Source organism: Primulina eburnea, chromosome 7, assembly GCF_022965805.1.
Source record: "Primulina eburnea isolate SZY01 chromosome 7, ASM2296580v1, whole genome shotgun sequence".
Lineage (NCBI taxonomy): Eukaryota > Viridiplantae > Streptophyta > Magnoliopsida > Lamiales > Gesneriaceae > Primulina > Primulina eburnea.
The window spans coordinates 11,092,497-11,111,011 of NC_133107.1; the positions used below are offsets into that span (position 1 = coordinate 11,092,497).

The window sequence follows — 18,515 nt, forward strand, 5'->3', positions numbered from 1 at the left end:
TGCGGAAAACATGAGGTCCTAGGGCCGTGTCGCTTCACCAGGTCTGCCTACCCAGAGTTCAGCACCTCCAGTCCCCTCAATATTGAGCTCACTTGCATCACACACGCATAGTGAGTCTAAAGACTCAACACGCCTGTAGCAGAAATAGCAAGTACATATACATGACACACAGTAGTAAAAAATATCTGTAACCAACATATATTTCATGAACTTAATTAAAAAGCGTAATGTAAATGTGTCGTATGAATTTGTAACATGTCAAAACAGCTCATCGTTAATCATCATTCATCATTAATCATTCATCAAATCATTTAGTTAATTAAGTTCATTAGAGGTAACTATCGTACATCATCATCATTTACGTGGATCCATCATACACAGAACCGGGGTACCCGACGGCTGTCGGAAATCAGTGACAAGATTATCCATCCACTGTGCATAGGCCTCATCATCATCATTACATTACATCTTAAGCATTTACATATACTTCGATAGCCACAATTAATTCTCATCATTCAAAACATCATCATTTTCATCACTTATAAAAATCATGCACATATGAATTTTTTCTTAAAACCAAACATGCAACGTATAATTCCATACAATCTTAAAAATCAAGATCATGATGCATAATCATTTGAAACATGATAAATTTATGCTCAGGGCGCTGCCAGGACAAAAATCTCGACTCGTGTGCAGAATGACCATTTTGCCCCGAAAACCCAAAATGACCATTTTACCCCTAGACCTCTAAATTTCGACCTGAAGTTTACCAAACTCATTAAAACATCCCAAAAAAATTTTAAAAGTACTTTTTAGACGTAAACTGGAGCCCTTTTCAAAATTTAATTGATTCGTTTTAAAATTTGGACTGGGCCTAGTTTTAACTCGAATCGACTCGAAACTTAACCAAATTTCTCCCAACTTTAAGCAGGCCTAAAATACATTCCACCAGCCTCTAAACCACATTTTCCAGCCCACTAAGACCCCCGATAAACAGGCCTCAAGTTGCTGGAAATTTCAGTCAAGCCTCAATCGAAAAACCCTAGGTGCAAACTCTCCATAACTTCGCTCCTAACACGTGACCGAATGGACCAGCTCATATCCAACCTCCCCTGGACCACCCTGGGACCCTACTAGACCGAAACAAGCCAGGTACAAAACTCCATTCGAGACACAAAGCACAACCCCTAGCTAGACCTCAAACAAAGCATCATGTGGCTCCTACATTAACTACGGTTCCAACCATTCTTACACCACTACCAGCAGTGAGCGACCACCCTAGACCATGACTCCGACCCACCAGGGTCTTGTCCACGGCCCGAAATGGTTCACTACGCCACCAGCTACACGCATACACTCGAGCATCCAACCCGAGCGCATCACGAGATTGTCTCCCAGCAAAGCGCCGCACAGCCCTTCGCTCAACCTGCTTAAACTCTGACATCAGCCTCAAGACACGCTCTTAACACTGTGTACAACCCTTAGCACATACCGAAAATATCAGCCCTTGCAACCAATACAAGAAACGTGAGCATCATGCAAGAAACCGAATTTTTCATGTCAAACTCTTCTAAAAATACAAGCATGATGTAGATCACAGAATTCTCATACAGATATTTTAAAATCAGCATATGTAAGACGTGTATGAAGAGAAAATGAAAATACAAGTGTGCCTTGAAGAATTCTACGCAAATACGTCGAAGAACGAATGTCGGGGAAGCACCAGAGAATTTTTCTAGCAAGAAAGGTGATTGGCCGATGGGTTGCTGCTACGGGGTGCTGAAAACCGAGAAAAAATGTTGCTGAGGGGAGGTGTCGGCTGATGATGGGAATGATTTTAGGTTAGTGGAGTTTAGGGGAATAATTAAATAATATAATAAACTCTAATGGGCCATTAATTATTGTTTAAAGACCTTCAAGCCCAAACGCACTCCCAAAAATATTTCGTGTTGGCAAGTTTTTGAAAATAATACCCAAACTCTCAAAAAGTACCTCGTTTCGATAAAATTTATGTATCGCTGAAAAATATGCTCTGACAGGGTAAAAATACCCAACAAAACTCATTTTTTGAAAAAAAATTAAATTAAAAACATCTTACATTAGTTAATAAAAATTAATAATAAAATAATTTTCCTGATAATTCTCCGATCTTTGTTCCTTGTTCGAGCACGAAATGTATCTAGAAACCCTAATACATGAACTTTTAAAATTTCATGAAATGCATCCTATCATGCAATAATTATGCATAAAGTGCATAAAAATAATAAAACATATAATTTAAATAAAATCCTAGATTGCATGCATTCAGGTTACGTGAATTAAATTTTCGAACCTTACATATGCTCAGGTTTGTACACGTCCATATATTGCGTATGTGCCAAGAATGTTGGAGAGATATCTAAGTAATTCAGGAGTAAGGTATTGGAAAGCAGTCAAACGATATTTACAAAAAACAAAAAACTACATGTTCATATATCGGAGGATAAATCAGTTTGAGATCATTTGGTATACATTTATGGGATTGCAAGATAATACGAAAACTACGTTGGGCTATATTTATTTGATGGCATAAGGTGTTGTGTCATGAAAGAGTGCCAAAATAGTTTTTATTATAGCCTATTTTTATCATGACAGTAGATTTTATAGCTTGTTATATTGCATCCAATTAGCATGATGTATTTTGTGGTTTATATGCACGCAAAGGAAAACTTAGAGAGAAAAGAATATTTGTGAGTGCTTGTGAGTATCCAGAGAAGAGTTACATTTCTGTAGTACCTACAGGGGGTATTTATAGATGAGGCAGGTAGATAACTTGCCCGCGAAGTTCGTGTTGCAAAGTAGTGGGCCACGTACTAAGAGCTGACCTGGTCATGGAACATGGGAGAAGGGGTTCTGCGATGTCCGGAAGACGTGGTGATCAGGGAGAGAATGTGTTCCTATCTCGGGTGTTTCCCACCAGGGTGCCTCTGAGGTACTTCCCGGGCAGGGAAGTTTTTACCCCGGGTACTGGCTGGTTACTCCCCGGGCGTTTTAAGATCCGGGATCCTTTTTTCACACCGGGTCGCTGAAGGTAATTGCACTTTGATATCTGTTCCCCGTTCTGATCTTGCCCGAGTTCGAGAACCTTCCGGGTCAGGGTCTATACCCGGGCCCGGGTTCCCTTGGGGGCATCAGTGTATTTTCCTCAACACTTGTATCATTTTCGAACGGATTTCTCGGTCACTCCCAGAGAATTTCACCTTTGTTGCTGTGCAATAATTATATCTACTTGTTAGAGTAATCGAAATGTGACGTTTGCGTTGCTATACGATTTAAAAGAATTGAGATGCACCATTACCATCAGTATAATTTTTTGTAAATTGACAAACGCTCGTTCATATAACCCCCAAACTATTGTGTGGTACATTCCACCAGGGCATAGAGCTGCTAAGAGTATTATCTTCACTTGCATATTTAACTCAAGCAAATTTCTTCTATATTTGATAATACATAAAAATGTTAAATTTAGAGAAATGGAGATAAGCACATGCGCCATCCATTGATCAAGGAATCCATGTGATTTTGCGTCCATTTGTCTTTGGTAGTTGGTTACATGTAAGGAGTTTATGATATTTTTGTCTAAATTATATCCAATTGTATTGCCAGAAGCTATAGTGTGACATAAGTCAAACCATCTCGTAATTAAAAGTGTGGCGCTTTAAATTATTTAGGCTATGTTTGGAGATAGTGATTTAAAATTAACAGATTTTGATTATAATTTTATTGCTTGTAACGAAACAATATATCAAATTTTAATTTATATTTTACCTGTTAAACATTATTAATACATAGTAGAATGAATAGAAATTCATTTTAATTAACATGAAATATTATTGAACATGTAGGTGGTGAATTTGAAATTTATGTTCTTTACTCTCTAAACAATTAAAATATTTTGAATACAGTTGATATATATGGATTTGAAATTTATCGATCCAAACATAATTCTACACTTTAATCTCTAAGACTCTTAACGGGAGCATCGGGCGTTTTGTTCATTATCATACCCGACCTGAGCTGGTCTTAATTTTAAAAAATTCTTGTATTCAATTTGGTGCCCCTTTTTTTGGTTTCCCGATCCGACTTTTTTAAAAATCATGGTACCCGAGTTAATAATTAAATAGGCCAAATTTTTTTAAAAAATTCTTTAACATGGGACCTTACATGCAAACTCCAAGTACCATTCACCAGTAAAATGGAGGAATCTGTTTTTTTCGGTTGTTTCTCTGCCTGAAATTTTGGGTATCTGACTCTATCCGAAATTTTTCGAGTAGCGAAAGTCGGTAGTTATTTTTTTCCCTACATTTGGATGGATTTGGATTGTAATAAATTACCCCGTTTTAGGTATTTGACCGGGAAAAAATCCTAAGCCGAGAAACCCGGCCAAATCCCACCATACTAGTGGGTAAAATTTCATCGATATAGATTTTTATAATCAATATATCAAATAAAAGAAATAAAAATTTTTATCCCTTTACTAGTTAGATTTTCTTATTTTTTTATGGTTTCATAATTCCATATCAATTTATCGAAATTTTCATAAAGTTCAATAAAAAGAAAATGACAAAAACTTACGTAAGACGGTCTCACGGATCATATTTGTGAGACAGATCTCTTATTTAGGGTTATCCGTGAAAAATATTACTTTTTTATGCTAAGAGTATTATTTTTTGTTGTGAATATCGGTATGATTGACACGTCTAACAGATTAAGATTCGTGAGACGATCTCACATGAGACCTACTCTGAGAAAATATTAAACAATAAAATTCCTCATAGATGGTGACCAAACGAAGAATTCTTCTTAACGCATAAATAAACAGAAAATGTGAATCTAAAAGTTCCGATAGATCATCTACAATTCTTCACACAATCCCATGTAAGAGATAAGTTAAAGGGGCGCATGTTTAATATATTTTTAATCGTATTTAAACGTTTTAAAATGGTTTTTATCGCTACAAGAGACAAAGAATGCAATTGGTAACATAGGACAGTGGGGACCAAACGATAATCAAGAATAGATTGGAGGAGTAAAATAGAAAAAACCCTTTAAATAATTTTGTCTGGAGTTAGCCTCATGGCCACCTATGAAGTGACAACGACAGGTCTCTCCTTCATGGCCAGTTCTCTTGAAATACAAGACGGATCGACCACTTTTAATTAAATAACTTAAAGGCGATCTAAGGCTAAGCCACGATTACTTTTAGATTCGGAACATTTTTAGGCACAGTCTCGTGCAAACATTATACATTAATTGATAATAATTTATAAAAAAATTAAATATATAAATCATAATGTTATCCAGACACATTTATCATTCATATATTATACATTTTGCATCACCAAAAGCTATGGTTAGGGAGACAAATGTATTTACTCCCAATACTTTGAAACACTTGAACATAAACTGAAGGCAGCGTACTATGAGATTAAACCATACTCATTTACTAAGCTAATCGAGACAATTCGAAAATAATTGTTTTCTCAGCCAAACACGTGGATCCCTTATTTTATATATCCTCGAAACATTTGTGGAAATGCATTCATTGCACATATTATTAATTGAAATGCCAAAAAAAAATACGAGATTCGAACACCAAGCATTAAAAAAAGGATCGGGTTAAAGAATCAGACATGCATAAACCAAAGTGTTCTGCACCATCGAAAAGCACTACCTAAAATGGTACTCAGATAACAATCAGTACCTGGTAAAATACAGTACAGTTATAGTGTTGAATTGACAAAGCAATGTAGAAGTCAAAATTCATTTGATAGTGCAACTCTTTTTTTTTTTTTTACATAGTAGTAGGTCCTCGACTTACTTTCTTCTATATGCGTGGAAGGAATATCGGCAAAAAAAAAATTAAACACGAGAAAGATCTCAAACAGATTGAAGCGTGTTTTACTTCGGGTTTCGAGAATGAGAGAAAATGGACAACAAACTCATCAAGAAGTATGATCGCCTGCTTGGACGGGCGTGATACCACCAGGCACCAACCGATTTGTACACAAGTGAATTGTTTCAGTGTCAACTATGATGAACAAGTAGGCGATCGTTCAACCTTGATTACCCTTGTATTGTAAGATCCGCAGAAGCCACACTTGTGATATAGCCAATGAAAGGGCGCTGTTCCCTTTCTGTCGCAGTCGTTGCATAATATATCCTGCAACATGGATACCGATTTACTTGATTGTTTATCAAGAAAATGGTTGATATATAAAGAGTTCTTTAGGTAAAGTTCGATGCTCACTTGACACCGATCCCTGTATTCTTCTGGGAGGACCTCAGAAGCCATTAAAGCATCAAGCATGCCAAAATAGACCTGCATAGATGAAACAGCTCTGACTCCGTAAAACAATTCTTTATGTACCTCAGAAAATATCATGATTCATGAACCAGAACCAACTGTGAATGATAACATTAACTTAATTGTGAGTTCGTTTCATCGAAAATTAGGGTTGTAAATGAATCGCATCGAAGCAAATGTGAAGAAAATTTTAAGTCTCGACATAGATATGTTCGAGCTCGTGTTAGAATAGTTTAAAATTTCACTCGAATTCGGATCGAAAAATTTGAACATCTTGACGAACCTATTTGAACCATTGCTCAAAAATAAAACTCAAAAAAGCTCGACATATAATTATTTAATACATAATTATTTATGTTAATAATTACTAATATTAAGTTAGCGAACAGCTCAAGAACTATTATGAACTTTCGAATAAAATAATTTGAGCTTGAGTTTGGCTAAAAAAAAGTTCAAACATGTTCGATTTCGACTCGAATTCGATAATTTTGAATACGAATCAAATATCTTTCGAGTTGACTCGAAAAAATCAATCTGTTTACACTTTTAACCCGAAGTAAATGCGTAAATAAAGGTCATCTCAGAGAGAGAGAGAGTTGAAACGGGGTGCAAAAAGAAAAGATGAAAACATGGAGCATAAAATGAGATGGCTCAATACTAATAAGCCTTTCTCACAAGAGCGATGTTTTTCTTTAGTCATATGAAATGGAAGAAACAATTAACATGACTTGTGATACTTGAGGATGAATGAGCCACTGGCTCTCGACTAAATTAATGATATCAAATTAGTAAACCTATAATATAAGAGGTTACTTACAACTTTCTATTCATCAAAACCTTCTAGTACAGTTTCCTGCCGACCCCAAACAAACTGGTTTCCACTCTCACCTTCCAACCCCACCCCCTCAGCAAAAAAGCCAAAATAATGAAGATCGAACATCTAAATGTTTGCACCAGTATGCGGTTGAATAAAAATGATCACCACCAATTCAAACTCACATCTACATCAAGACCAAAGTTTGAGGAATTAATACGCATGCAACAAGTAACATGCATCATACGGCGACGGATCGTGTCTCGAAAAAACTACTTGTCAGAGACAACATTCAAAACGACATGATTGTCGGATAGTATCCACTCATACTACAACCCTACAACGAATCAATTGAAGAAATTACTCATTCTTACCAACATGTCTCCCATAGACTTGCTGCAGATGGGACAGATGTAATGTGTACAAGCATATGCCTGGAAAGTGAATACAAGTGAGAGTGTTACTGTAATGGTATACAAATGCCAAGAATGAACCCAAGGGAAGCAAGTAAAGAAGATTAGGCAAGACCTGGAAACAAGCAGAATGCATATAGTGACCACAGGGAAGAGCCCTCACTGTCGCGCTTGATGTGAACAAAAAATCACAGCATATGGGACAGTTAGTTTCGAGACTTTTCTCCCAACACTTGTGGTCCAATACCTTCATGCCAAGGCAACAATTACAGGTCATACAATGAAAGAAGTCTATACCAAGTCCTTTACCGACGCGGCATAAATTGCACGAAGGACAGTGATACACATCCCTGCAAAAAGAAAGAAATTGATAATAACTGTTTAAATCTAAAACATTAGCATCATATTGCCATTAACCATTTCAATGTCATACTGAATTTCTATAGTACACATATTCATATTTGTACGATCATATACAGACAAATAAAGACAAAAAAAGCAGGTTCTGGACAAAACAAGTATTAATGAAAGCTTCTAACATTCTAAAGCCAAGATATCCTGAGATAATCAAGCGAGAACTCAATCTACTATATTCGGAACCCCCCCCTTTCTCAAGAGCAGCATCGTTAAAAGAATTTTAGCTACCCATGATAAAGCCATGACATACTTCCATATGAAAGAACCTAAACAGTGATACTACACCACAAGTAGAAATAGGATTCTTATAAAAGTTAACCTTTCATCATCAAAGAACCTGCAGCTACTGCAGTAGTACTTTGCCATGGATAGCCCATGACAAGATGGCGTCGTACAGATTGGTCCAACTGGCTGAATTGTTAAACAATTCATACACATCATTTCAGATGTGGCCTTCCTGAAAGATAACAATACATCAATCTATGTTCAGGAACAAAATATATTTTGCTCATTATTTAACCAATTTCCAAGAGTTACCTATCCATTGAATGGTCACTGACTTTGTCATGGCAAAATCTGCACGCAAATAACTTTCCACAGCAAGCAGCACGAAGCTTGCAGTTTCTTTTATAATGCTCACACCCGAAAATCTGTTTATCTGGATCACGAAATGACGGTGAACATCCAAGAGAGTCATCATTATCTTCAGCTTCACTACTTGATTGCGAGTTTTTTTGCTGAGATGCGATCCACCGACTAAAAAAGGTTATTGTGATTGGAGTAAGTAACACATGCTATCATATCAAGAAAACAAAACAGAAGTCAAAAGTGCAAGAAACCAAAACCTGGTCAGTAAATTTTGAATAAGATAGTCTTTTCTTCTTGGATCAAGAGTTGAATCCCGAGAGACTTTCCTGATCTCTGATTCGAGCTCATTTTGATTCATCCGGAATATATCTTTCCACCCAGGCTTAAAATTATAATCACTGTGGTCCATGGATTCATGCATCTCATATTCTGAGACACGAAATTCAAGCTTGTAAGGTAAAATCATTGCTAGCGGTTGTAATGTGCATCTCACTAGCACGAACAAAATTGTAAACCAAGAATGAAAGTTCACATGAGTGGACTGATAAATGCAGCACAATTACCTTTCGAGTTACTAATCTCTGATGTGGATAACTGTGAAGATGCAGCTGGAGTCCCTTCCCACCATTCATTAAGCCACTCGCTAAACATAGTGTTTTTGGTCGCATGCCTCAATGTATCCATCATCCTATTTTGTTCCTCATGAGTAAGAGCAGATGTTACCCATGGCAACATTGACTGAAGCACTTCTGCACCTGTTGTGCCAATTATCCGCCCAACAAGTTTGTCCTGCTCCTCCACAGAAAAATGCTTGTCAAATAACGGCCAAAGCTCAACCTCTTCACGGATAACATGATGGTCTAAAGTGACTCTAATGGATTTGCACATGCCTTGAATCTTTGTTGCCAGATCATTATATTTTCTCAAGGTATCAGCCAGAGAAGAAGAATCGGAGAATCTCTCACACAAATCATCGGCCAAATTTTTAGCATTTAAAAGGTCATGAAGTTGACAAAGCTCATCTAGCGCAGATGAAATATCCTCGAACAATTCTTCTTCCTGCTTGTGGTCCAGTGTGTATGAGTGGCTAACATTATGTAGAGTTTCTCTTGACTCCAAGGCAGGGAACACAATATCATCCTCTGCATTACTATGAGCTCTGTATAAACCCCATAAAAGACGAAATCTACCACTAAATTGCCTAAGATAAGTTTCATCGCAGTTGCTAAGTTTCCCAGATTCTATATCCAGAAATTCCAAATCTTTTCGAATGGCCTTGTGGAATTTAAAAATGTTATCAATAGGTCTTGTTGTAAGCCCACCTTCAGAGGAACTAGTCTCAGTTTCCCAGTTAAAAAGACTGGAGTTGAGAGAAGGAGCACTAGGACCCATAGATAAAGAGCGCATAGACTTTGCTGAGGCAAGGGAATTCATTCCTAGACTATTGTTATCGACGCCAAGACCAGGAACGCAACAAGACTGGTTAGCAAGAGAAACCTTTTGGGATCTTGTTCCTGAAAGATTACAACCATTACTTTCTAGCAGAAAATTTACATTTTCAGGCTTTGAGGCCGTTTCACACTTGACTGCTTGATCAAAAGGTGTGGTTTCATTACACATTCTTGAAAAAGCACACTGGCAACAAGATTTGATTGCATCCTCTTGGCTTTCTTTAAAATCCTTTGTAGAATAACAACCAGTTGCCCAAGAAGAGAGACAGATGCCTCTTGGGTAACCTTTACACGCCCAACCAGAGAACAGAGTAATCAATGCAGTATCTGATGCTGGAGCTGCAATAACAATTAAGTCAACTCTATGCATCACTTTTGATTTACATCAGTGCTTAACCAATAAAAGAATTCACAAGATAGATGAGGAAGCTGACACTAAACCTGCCATGTGCATGTTGTAAAGGAAACAACGAGCTTCTTCTTCACTCAGAGATCTGATCAACCATGGTAAGACACATTCAAGTAATCTCAGTGGCATTACACAAATACTCTGATATAATAACTCTCGCTGCCTTTCAGAGCTGAAATACTTCCGTGCAAGTGGAAGAACCTATAACATAACAAGATGAGTAAAGTACATATCCATACAAAGGACGTTTAATGTTTGCTTATTTCAGCTTGTGACTGCATCGATTTAAGTTGGAACGTTAAAAAGATCAAATACATCAGGTGATACAGGAATAGCACACCAGATGTTGGATCTTTGAACATGCTTTCCTATCTTTTGATACAATTAATTTCCTTGACAATGCATGCTGACTGGTTAAATACAGTGTGGATACAACAATGCAGAATATGGAAACGAACAAGGACAGGCTCATGACATGCTTCATCACTCACCTGAGTTTCCTCATTGTGAAAATGTTTCTTTATTGTCTCCATAATATGATCAGCTTGCGAGCATAGTCTGGAATAAAATTCAGCAGATGAGTTGGCTCCAGCGCTTTCAACATTTTCGATCAAGGATCTAAATTTGTCAAATTCACTCTCTTCTTCTGCATGCTCCTGGACAAAAGATAGTTCTGCATCTAACGCAGGGAAAATAACTTTGTCCTCAGCAATGCTGCACAAAAAGTAAAAGAGCATGCAGATCAATGTTAATCAATAGCTGTATACAGCAAAATTGGCAAGCATATTAGAAGGAAGGCTAGACTACAAATTTTATTAAGATCATTTTTGGTTCCTCCATCCAAGGTTGATAAGTCGACTGAAAGAGCCAACTCCAAAAAAAAGCAGAGAGAGAAAATTAGAAGCATTAATGTGATTGCTAGATCATTAAACAAAATAGCCCACAGAGAAGATTGTGACTTAGAGCAATAGAATTAAGAAATTTAGCTAATGAAAATGCGTTGCCACTGCTTCCCACATCTATATAAAAAAAGAACTTAAAACGAATTGCAAGCAACAAGATTGAAGATAACCTATGGAAAATGCAGACTTCAGCTATAAATTGGAGCCTTCGGTTGAAGGAAGATGGATCAGAAAAATCTCCAGTTAACTTTATACTCCTAGCTGCTTCAGCGATGTCATTCAACTCATTTTGGATAGCCTTGTGCCAGTGCAATATGTCATCTATTGGATGATAGAGAGACTCCGACAGCAGATTATATCTTTCAGAAGTGTGGGAAGATTCACAATTGCAGTGCTTATCCTTTGTCGGACTGCCAGTTGACATAGAATGTCTATAATCTTCTTCACAGCGTTTACGCTTGCTGCTATGCTTTACCCCATCCATCCAATTAAATATAATCTTCAAAAAGAAAAAACTCGACAAGTCAGAGCAGCATTAAAAACTTTTTAAGCATATGTATCCACTCAAAGTGCCTACCTGTTGAAGCAACTTTTCATCAGGTATTATTTTGTGCAAGCACTTACGCATATCCTGTCTCTCGTCAGGTGAAATTGATGATGAAAGCCATGGCAAAAATTCTGCCATCATATTCACAGGAATGCTGCACAAAAATTGCCACACTAGTGATGCCTGCTCTTTGAATGAAAATTTTTCATTAAGCAAAGGGAAGACCTGCCCCATCACAAGAAACAAAGTAATTTCCAATTAATCAAAGTAATTTCCAATGAAACAATATGTTCCAGCATAGAATAAGAAGGGCAAACATGAAAGGCCCATGATTGATTTTAAGAAAATGATAATGCGGGAAAAAAACAAGCCAATTAGTCTAGTCATAGTGCAGTCCAAGTAGACAGGTGTGTGTGTTTGCATGATATATAACCATAAAAGATAATAAGGCCTTTAGTTCCAAAATGTTTAATTTTCCTCCTCTTATTAAGAATTGCGACCGGGTTTTCCAGGGATAAAATGAAACTCTTTGGTAGGTTTTCTATCAGAGTGTTAATTAGCAAACTAAATGTGCGGATGAAAATATTTCATCTCAAAGAAAGGCAGCTGCTGCATACATAAATTATAGACAGATATTTTTAGAGCTTGCTGAGATTTTCTGAATAAACTATTTTACTACGAGTATGCACAAGACTCGAAAAATTCAGAATAAAAAAACCTGTTCCTCTTCCTTAGACATGTGCTGATTAATCGATGTCTGAAGGGCCCCGGTACAAGAAGCCAACTCTCTCTTGTAACTTTCTTCATTGTCGGCTTCATTCTCAAGCAACGTGAACAACTGATCAAAAAGTACACTTTCCCCTTCATGCTCAAGGGAATAAGTTCTTGCCACATTCTTCACACGGATATCAAGTGCAGGAAAGATAACCTGCCACCACCCATTCGAATGAACATTTCATAGTTAATATGGTGCATGCCTCATCGCTAGGCACACAACTTCTCAAAGAGAGACGCGCTAACCCAATCACTGGTTTTTACATAAAATATAGACCAATGATAAAACAAATATTAATTTATTTTTAAGCAAAAATGAATTACTAACACGTTGAAAACACTTTGCTTTCAAAAATTTGTTATTTAAGGTGTGGCTAATGATTGTCTCAGCGTATATCTTCACCCAACATGGTGGGTGTTTCATTACACATGTTGTGGCAAACATACACAAAGAGATGCAAATGAGATTCCTGCTAACTCATAACATTTTTCCTAACACTAGGAAAACTAAGAAAGCTATAACCATTCATGCTGACCTATGATATTATGCTTACTAATAAGAAAATAAGAAGACTAGGATGATACTTGGTGTGGCCAGTTTACAATGATTATATTTTAAAATCCATTCTTACGATATCGCCCAACTTACAGATAAGATGCTTGTGGTATTTCAAAGAAGATAACAAACAGAGAGGAAAATATTTATTTTAATGTAAACTTGATAAGCAGAAAGTCTAGAGGATGACATGAACCTATGCCTGAATATGAACTGCAAAATAACCATAGTCGACAAAAAATACGCCAACTAGTATAAAGTTTTTCAACCTTAACAGATGGACCGGTTACAAAATATAAGCAAAAGTGCAAAACAATGCCTTTAAAAGTAGTTAGTTAAGAAATTGGTGACTTAGTCACTTAGCATTTGTTTGTTTGACCAACACTTGAGATCGCTCAACTTACTTTGTCAGCTTCACAGTAATCAAAACTCATAGAAGTTCAATGACCCCTACTAATTGAAGTAGAATCTTTATACCAAATCATCCGGAAGAATCATCAAAATGATGAGAGAATAGCAGATAGAATAAGATATTGGAAAAATTAATGTATGCATGAAACATTACCTTGACATATGCAATCAGTAATTTCTTGACATATGCAATCAGAAATTTTTTATAAACAGGAGATACTCCGATTAGAAAATTCATGCAAGTGAGACAGTGACAAACATATTGTCCAACATGGAAGTGGCTTAATACATACATTCATAAAAACTTTCGATTAAAAAAATGATTTCCCATACGTTTTTTTATAACCGCAGTGCTTCTCGAAATAAAGTGCGCAATAAAGGACCGCGACAAAATGAGACTCGTACAGATTGAATTCCCTAATTTGAGTTTTAACAAGGAAATATTTATGGTAATTCAAACATGCATTGAACTTCCGTAATAATTTAGCTTTCCAACTCACAGATCCTACAGATGGTGTTATCAATCAGTACCAATTGGTGTACCAAACATCAAGTTATTGATTCAATTATCTCCAATTCATCAACTTCTTCTTCTAGAAATATAGTAACGTAGCATCAATGATCGATCAAAACAATACCTACACTCCAACGCTAAAATTATCTTCAACAATGCTTAGAATTCTTCAAGTTGGTCTTACCGAACATTCTACAAACACAGCTCAGTCAAGCACGACAACCAGCTAACACTATCCATCCAACACAACAAACTCGGCTAATTGAAGCACGATAAACCACAAACACCAACCAATTCTAGCACAAACGACAAATAACAATGATAACAACAGGCACAAACCTCGTCTTCCGCATTGCAATGGTGCTTGTAAATCGACCTCAGGAAATGACACTTCTCAACCAGTTGCCTGATGTCTCCGCCGTTCCTATTCGTCGCCAGGGCCATCGCAGCTCGGTGCAAGCCATCGAGCTCCATCCGAATCGCTTTGTGGAAGAACAGGAAAATCCGAATCGGCGACGAAGCTTCCAGCTCCGCCGAGGAGTTCCCGTTCTGTTCCACCGGAGCCGGCGCCTGCGCCACTGCCATCACGGAGACGCTGCCGTTCTGAATCCCAGGCGCGGCCATGTATTTATACCATAAAATCACCACAGAGAAGCGTGGGAATTTCTCTCTCTGTCTTTGGGAATTTGGAGTCGAAATGGCGATGGGATAAATGGGGTGCAATTTATAGTTGGACACGTGGCGGGTGTAACTCGAGGCGGATGACGTGGCTAAAATGTCCACGTCATAGGATTGATATGGCCTTCGTCGAGTGTGCGTGGCGCGTGAGGGGAGAGGGGAAATCCGTGGTTGGTGTGTGAGAATTAGGTGTGAGAATCATAATTATGTGATGTAAATGCTTTTTTTATATATATATAATATGATGTACATGTTTTAGTATATGTTTTTTTTTTAAGAATATGATGTGCATGTTTTATGTTTTATTAAAAATTAAGTGGTTTTCTTGTGAGACGGTCTCACGAATTTTTATCTTTGAGACGGGTCAACCATATCGATATTCACAATAAAAAGTAATACTCTTAGTATAAAGATTAATATTTTGTCATGGATGAACCAAATATAAGATCCGTCTCACAAAATACGACCCGTGAGACTGTCTCACACAAGTTTTTATCTTAAAATTTCATTTATGATACCGATTTTTCAAATTTATAATTTAATGAAAATTATGATAATATAGATTAAATAAGAAGTGTAATTAAATAGAAAAATTATAGAAACATTTGTTTTTATTTATCGTCCGAAGACATGGAGTTTTATGTCTCTTTTTTTTTTTCCTTTTTTGAGAATTATGTCTATGTTTCATAAAAAAAATTATTTATGAATGCTTGTAAGTGAAAATGGAGATAGTAGAATGTTTATATGTGAAAATTTATAAAATAATTTGTATTTGAATGTTGATTAGTATGAATGAAAATCTTTATTATTATCTATATTATCTATATTTCTATACTATATTATTAAGTGTGAGGACATGATAATAGACACCAATTTTTTTTCTCAATTTTACCCTTATATGATACTAATATTACACTTTTATTTTTTTTTTAAATTTCAGCACACACTTTATTTTATTATTTTTTTATTTCAACCATTCAAATATCAATTTAGTCCATCCATAATTTGTTAAATTTCACTTTAATCCATGTGTGTAGAGTAACTAGTAGTTAATAATCAAAGATAAGCACTTGGGCACTAGAATATAAATCAGAATTAACTAATCAATTAAAATAATAAATTATGTCATTATATATATATTGGGTCATTCATGAAAATATATTACTTTTTATGATAATATTATTAATTTTTATTGTGAATATCGGTAGGGTTGACCCGTCTCATAGATTAAGATCCATGAGACGATCTCACATGAGACTCAATATATATATATATATATATATATATATATATATATATATATATATATATATATATATATATATATATATATATATATATATATAATGTTTTATCGAGATTCATGATTTGAAGTTAAAATTTAATGTTTTTATCGAGATTCATGATTTGAAGTTAAAATTTATCAAAGGGTAGTAAAAGTCCATGCATTGAAATAAACATGCATTAGTATTTGAGCAAGTTTTAATTTAAAACTTTATATCTAAATATGTAAAATCAACACTTATTTTCCGGGCACATGTTTGTGTGGATTTTTTTTATTATTTATTAATTCTACAAAAAAATACAATGACGTGGTAGCACGTGTATATGAGTAATTCGTATGCTATTTTAAAACTATAGTGAGAAAAGGTCATTTTTTATATTATACTTTGCGTGATTGTGTAATTTTTATCCCTTATAATTTAATTGGTCAATTATACGTGCCTAGATACGATATTACTAGGGAGGTTCATTGTTTGTCACCTTATCACAAGGTCATATTTGATTTGCTCATAATTATTATTTATTTATATAAATTTCAAATATTTTAATATTGGTTACGGGGGAAGGGTGATAATAAAAGCTTTTATAAATAAAAACATATTTATAAAAAATCCACATGTGTTATATAATTATTTTATTTAAACAATATTACTATAAAATTTAATTTTGCTCCATCAAAACGTTTTCATTATTGGGAATCAGTATTATGTATAGAGAATGGTCTAAAAACATGTCTAAATACAGAGTTTACATTAAAAAGAAACTAATGCCGACTATTTTGACTGTGATATCCCACATGTGGGCTCATTTCGAGTTCATAGCCAAGAACCAAGGCTTGGGTTCAGCTGTAAGAGATATGGTAGGCTCGTGAGGGTAGGTGGTGGAGGCGAGTAGGGATGGCAATGGGTAGGATATAGGTCGGATTTCATACATCCATCCCCATACCCATCGGGAATTGAATTTCATCCACATCCCCATACCGGATTATCGGATACTCATATCCTACCCAAATACCCAATTATCATATACAATTGAAGTTTTTCAAATTTAAATTGTTTCAATAATGTTATGAATATTTAAAAAATTATTTAAATGAACAATAAGAAAAATTATTAATAACAAAATAAACTTCATAGAAAAAATAACAAAATATTAAAAACAGTTTATATTAGTTGAACAAAAGTACGCAATTCAACAAAAATATAGTAGAATTTATATCATATCCAAAAATTCATAATTCAATTGATTAATCATCTATGGGCAACCCCTAGTTTAATCATATGTAAGCATTATCAACCAAAATCAAACTAGATCGGTTTATCTCCGAACTAATCGTGCATGTCTTCATCACTTGACATTGTAGTGTCCTGCAAAATGATGAAGAACAACATAAATAATTGACCCAACAGTTTATTTTCAATGTCATATTTAACAAAATTAAATTGTATTAAAAACTTACAACGTCAACATCAATAGTGTCCTTATCATATTCAACTGAAGAGTAATATGCTTCCGTTTCTTGTGAACTTATAGATACAAAATTCAAAGAAAAAAATCATTACTGTATATTGTAAATTAATAATATTTTTGTTCAAAAACAATAAAAACTAAAAATGCAATTTATATTATCTTGTTTCTCATTCAATAACCAACTTTGAGTGCACATCAACGCTTCTATGGTTTTTGGATGAAGTCTGCTTCTATGGGAACTCACCAATCTGCCACCAGTACTAAATGTTGATTCTGAAGCCACCGTTGATATTGGAATGGCAAGCAGATCTCGTGCCATCCTCATCAAAGTGGTATATTTGATTCCATTGGTCTTCCAACACTCCAATATGTCAAAATCAATATTTCTAGGCAACACTTTGTCTTCCAAATAATGATCTAACTCAGTCTTCATATCAGTGTAAACATCACACTCAAGTGCTACTTCTTTATCGAAACTATCCAAAAAATCATCAGTACTTGTATTCAATCTAGTCTCCGTTGATCTTTGTTCAACACTGGCATAACCATTATTATTTGTATAATCGTCAAGCAAATCATAACACATCTTTTTAATCTTTCTAACAGGTTCTTTAAAACCAATCTCTCTATGTGTTCTTTTGAAACAATACTCAACCAACTTTGTCTTATATCTTGGATCTAAAATAGTAGCTATTCACATAACTCCATGAATATCACACAAATACTTCTCAAATTTGGAAAGCATCCTTTCAGTCATGGAAGAAATTACCTTGTTAGGAGATGTTGTCCACTTGAGCAATGAAGCTTTAATTTCACAAACCTTGGGAAAAAAGATATTAGTTGTGGGATATTTTCTTCCAGAAAATAACTCAGTCACAGAATAAAACACTTGCAACATTTTAGAAACCTATTCTGCTAACAACCACTCATCATCTGTT

General features: G+C 35.4%; 1 protein-coding gene across 1 annotated transcript; it reads right to left on the reverse strand.

Moving 5' to 3' along the window:
- Positions 1–5,707: 5,707 nt before the first annotated feature.
- LOC140837227 (zinc finger protein BRUTUS-like) lies at positions 5,708–14,848 on the reverse strand. The gene is made up of 14 exons (XM_073203306.1): positions 14,485–14,848; positions 12,609–12,818; positions 11,921–12,115; positions 11,514–11,842; positions 10,933–11,155; positions 10,474–10,642; positions 9,145–10,371; positions 8,839–9,010; positions 8,531–8,749; positions 8,313–8,450; positions 7,692–7,926; positions 7,538–7,597; positions 6,293–6,364; positions 5,708–6,205 (listed from the first exon to the last, which is right to left on the reverse strand). The coding sequence occupies exons 1-14, from the start codon at positions 14,767–14,769 to the stop codon at positions 6,074–6,076; spliced, it is 3,666 nt and encodes a 1,221-aa protein (XP_073059407.1). The 5' UTR covers positions 14,770–14,848; the 3' UTR covers positions 5,708–6,073.
- Between the last annotated feature and the right edge of the window lie 3,667 nt (positions 14,849–18,515).